The sequence below is a fragment of the Otolemur garnettii genome, unplaced genomic scaffold, assembly GCF_000181295.1.
Source record: "Otolemur garnettii isolate 467f Iridium unplaced genomic scaffold, OtoGar3 scaffold00004, whole genome shotgun sequence".
Lineage (NCBI taxonomy): Eukaryota > Metazoa > Chordata > Mammalia > Primates > Galagidae > Otolemur > Otolemur garnettii.
Window position 1 is genome coordinate 35821963 of NW_003852399.1, and position 3920 is coordinate 35825882.

Here is a 3920-nt window from a genome sequence, read left to right on the forward strand (position 1 = left end):
CTTGAGCCCAGGAGTTGGAGGTTGCTGTGAGCTGTGATGCCACAGCACTCTACCCAGGACGACAGCTTGAGGCTCTGTCTCAAAAAAAAAGTGAAAATGGAGATCATCTGTTTAATGAGATATTATAGAGGTAAGAACTCAAGGACTTTGTGACCACCGTGATGTGGAAATCTCAAAAATGACAGTGAACTATCAGTGTATTAGTTTATTAACTATATATTCTTCACTACTGAGCAAATGTTTAAAATTATGTTAATTTTGACAGGTGCAAAATCAACATGCAAAAGAAGAGTCTCTTGCTGATGATCTTTTTAGGTAAAGTTTGATTCCACTTCCTTGTGTACCTTTGAGAGATGTATATAAAATTTAGTTCTGTTCATGGAAAATAGATACTTGTTACTTCTGAACTTAAAGGCACCAAGTCCTTTCACCTAAAAATGTTTTGTTTTTAACATACATGCTGCTTCTTACTACTTGCATACCTCTTAATTAGGTTTACTGGATATATATGGAGGTTTGCGGTTGAGTGAGTTAATACTTGTATCACTAGCTACTTAATTGTATCAGGGCATTCAGGCAAAAAGAAGGTTCCTGAACTGGGTGAATGTGGCTTATAAATTAAAGATATTTTTCAGCTCTGGATAGAATTATGAATAAAATGGTTTTGAATTAAGACAAGATGTCAAACCACTGGTTTATTTCATTGGCACATGCATAAAAACAAAAGACTGGATTAGAGTTCAAAGCAGGTTTTTCTGGGAGGTTTTAGAGGAGTTGTAATGGGTGATGGTAATATAATTCTGATTTAGTACATTTTCAACATTCCTGCAGTCCTAACAAACATTATACAGTTTGCCTCTCAAATACTAATAAAAGGCTATACTAGAGGTAGATACTCTCTAAGGGAAAGTAACATTTTCCCCAAACTTTCTTAAAGGCAGAACCAAGAAATACTATATTTTTTAGTCTGTTTTGCAGCCAGTTAGATTAATTCTCTAATTTCTTAATGGAAAATATAAATCACAGGTGAAAATGTTTACCAAAAATACTGTTGTTTTTTTTTCATATGTAGTCAAATGAGACTCTCTGAGTGCTCAGCTATATTTAACTGCTATAGGAGAAAGCCTTGCAAAGTAATTGTATTTTAGGTTTTTATGGGCCTTTGTACAAGTTATATACTTTAATTTGGGAAAGAAGGAATATGGAATCTGTTTGAAACCATTACTGGAAAAGGTATGAACCCATCTTGATTTTTAAACTGTTGTTTTCATTAATTATTTTAATGCTTGCCTGGGTTTTTGTTGATATTTTGTTTTTACTAAATATTCATCAAAGCAACGTGAAAGAGATACCCCTTAAATTAAAATAAAAACGTCATTGCTTCATATCTGATCCCAAAGACAAAACTGTCATTTTCATCCTATTTGCCAAAGTGTGACTAAAGTCTGAAAGCCTTTTAGGCTTGGTGCCCCTAGCTCAGTGGTTATGGCTCCAGCTACATACACCAAGGCTGGTGGGTTTGAGCCCTGACCAGGCCTGCTAAACAATGACAACTACAATAAAAAAAAAAAAAAATAGCCTGGGCGTTGTGGCTGGCGCCCATAGTCCCAGCTATTTGGGAGGCTGAGAATCACTTAATCCCAAGAGTTGAGGGTGCTGTGAACTGTGACATCATGGTACTCTACTGAGGGCAATATAGTGAGACTCTGCCTCAAAAAAAAATAAAAAGGATTTTTTTAAAATCCTTTTAACTCTAAAAAGTACCATCCCTTATCAATTAACCCTGTTTCTTTCTTTGCAGATATAATCCTAATATAAGAAGGAAAAGATAACTGAGGATTTTAAAGAGAAGCCATGGAAAAACCTTTCCTAGCAAGGATACCTGGGATATATGAATGTATAGCATATAAAGGAGATTTGAGTTACAAGTATTTTATTGCCTAAACTTGTTAAATAAAATGCACCGAACTCTACTTTTATGTGTGACAGTGAATATCATTTGTTGTTTTCAGGCTATGTCATCTCATGAAAAAAATTTTTTCATTTTTAAATTGGTTTTATATATTGAGTAATTAAATGTAGTTGCAGTTTAAATTGTTAAAGTAAATGACACTAAAGACTCAAGTCACCTTTCCAAACTGTCCTAGGTATTTGGCTCCCTCTCCAAAAATTCGTAAAACCCATTTCTTACAAGTCTTTGCAAGATTTTTATGCCTCTTCAAATTCCTAAGCATACCGTTTTTCAGTAATTACCTACACAAATGACAGCATAGCACATGCAGTGTTCTGTACCTTGTTCTTTTTCACTTAACAGATTGGAAGATCATGAACATATCAACGTAACTTCATTCTTTTAGTTTTCTTTTTTCCATTATGCTATAATCTTCCCTAAAGTGATTGAAATGAAATGGCTTCAGTGGTAAATTGTCATCTGTGTATTGTTCTAATACTAGAAAGGGAAGAGAGTGTGGAAGACTTCATCAAAGTAGTGGGAAGATCTCTGCAGAATGGAAAGATATGTACATACCTTTTTGGTAGTTTAATTGGTCTGAGTGGGCCTATAGTCCTAATTTTCCTACTTATAAAGTTGAAATGGTAAAGCTGTCTTTTTCTTCTACCTTAAAAGGAGATGGCTAAAAAAAGAAAGTTTTTTTTAATTAACTCTAAGGACTGATAGATATATTATGTCCTGGAAAGTAGGATAAACCATGATCCTGACCTGAAAGCTTCTTAGTCTCACATAGGTTCTGCTACCCTAACAAGTTTACCTTTTTTAGGTTGTTAGAACTTAGCATAAAAAATTATAAATGAGTATAAAGACTCGGTATTCTCTATGCTTAGTTGAGGAAAGTCACTACATGTAAGTATCTGGCCAAAAATACATTCAACCTTTGATCAGTCTTCAGAAGCATGTTATTTTTCAAGAGAGAATTTGTAAATGTCATAGCTCTTTTATTTTTCTCACTGTCCACTATCCTTTCAAATTCTTCAACAAATTCTTCTCAGACTACAAGGCAATAAAGGTGGAACTCAACACCAACAAAAACGTTCATTCCCACACAAAGACTTGGAAATAGAACCTTAAGCTGAATGATAGTTTAGTTCAGGAGGAGATAAAAGAGGAAATCATTAAATTCCTCAAATATAACAATAGTGAAGACATAAATTACCAAAACTGGTGGGATACAGGAAAAGCAGTCTTAAGAGGGAAAAGTATCACATTAGATGCCTACATTCGAAAAACAGAGTATGTGCATCAAGAAACTCAGGAACCATCTTATGTAATTGGAAAAAGAAGAACAATCTAATCCCAAACCCAGTAGAAGAAAAGAAATAACCAAAAGTAAATCAGAAATTAATGAATTTGAAAACAAAAGAATCATTCAGAAAAGCAAAACAAAAAGTTTTGCAAAAAAATAAAATCAATAAACCCTTGGCCAGATTAACTAGAAACAGAAAAGTAAAATCTCTAATAACCTCAATCAGAAATGATGGGAATTCTAAACCAATGCCAGAGACAGAAAAGTTCACCTCTGAGTACTACAAGAAACTATACCCAGAAATTAGACAATGTGAAGGAAATGGATCAATACTTGGAATCACACCCTTTCCCTAAACTTAATCAAGAAGAAATAGATGTCTTGAACAGACCAATTTCAAGAACCAAGATGGAAGAAACAATTAAAAATCTCCCAACAACAACAACAAAAAATCCCTGATCCAGATGACTTCACCCAGAATTCTATCAAACCTTCAAAGAAGAGCTTATACCTATACTGCAGAAATTATTCCAAAAAATTGAGGATGGAATCCTCCCCAACGTGTTCTATGAAGCAAACATCACTCTGATACTAAAACCAGGAAAAGACCCAACTAAAAAGAATTTCAGACCAATTTCACTAGTGAATATAGATGCAAAA

The 3920-nt window shown here is 34.0% G+C and overlaps 1 protein-coding gene across 2 annotated transcripts in view; it reads left to right on the top strand.

Moving 5' to 3' along the window:
• NBN (nibrin) overlaps positions 1-1970 on the top strand; it is a 45982-nt gene extending 44012 nt beyond the window's left edge. For both annotated transcript variants that reach the window (XM_023517849.1, XM_023517852.1), the window contains exons 15-16: positions 266-315; positions 1802-1970. In XM_023517849.1, the coding sequence (XP_023373617.1) occupies positions 266-315; positions 1802-1832 (81 nt within the window). In that variant the 3' untranslated portion in view covers positions 1833-1970. The remainder of the gene's footprint in view (positions 1-265; positions 316-1801) is intronic.
• Positions 1971-3920: the final 1950 nt, after the last annotated feature.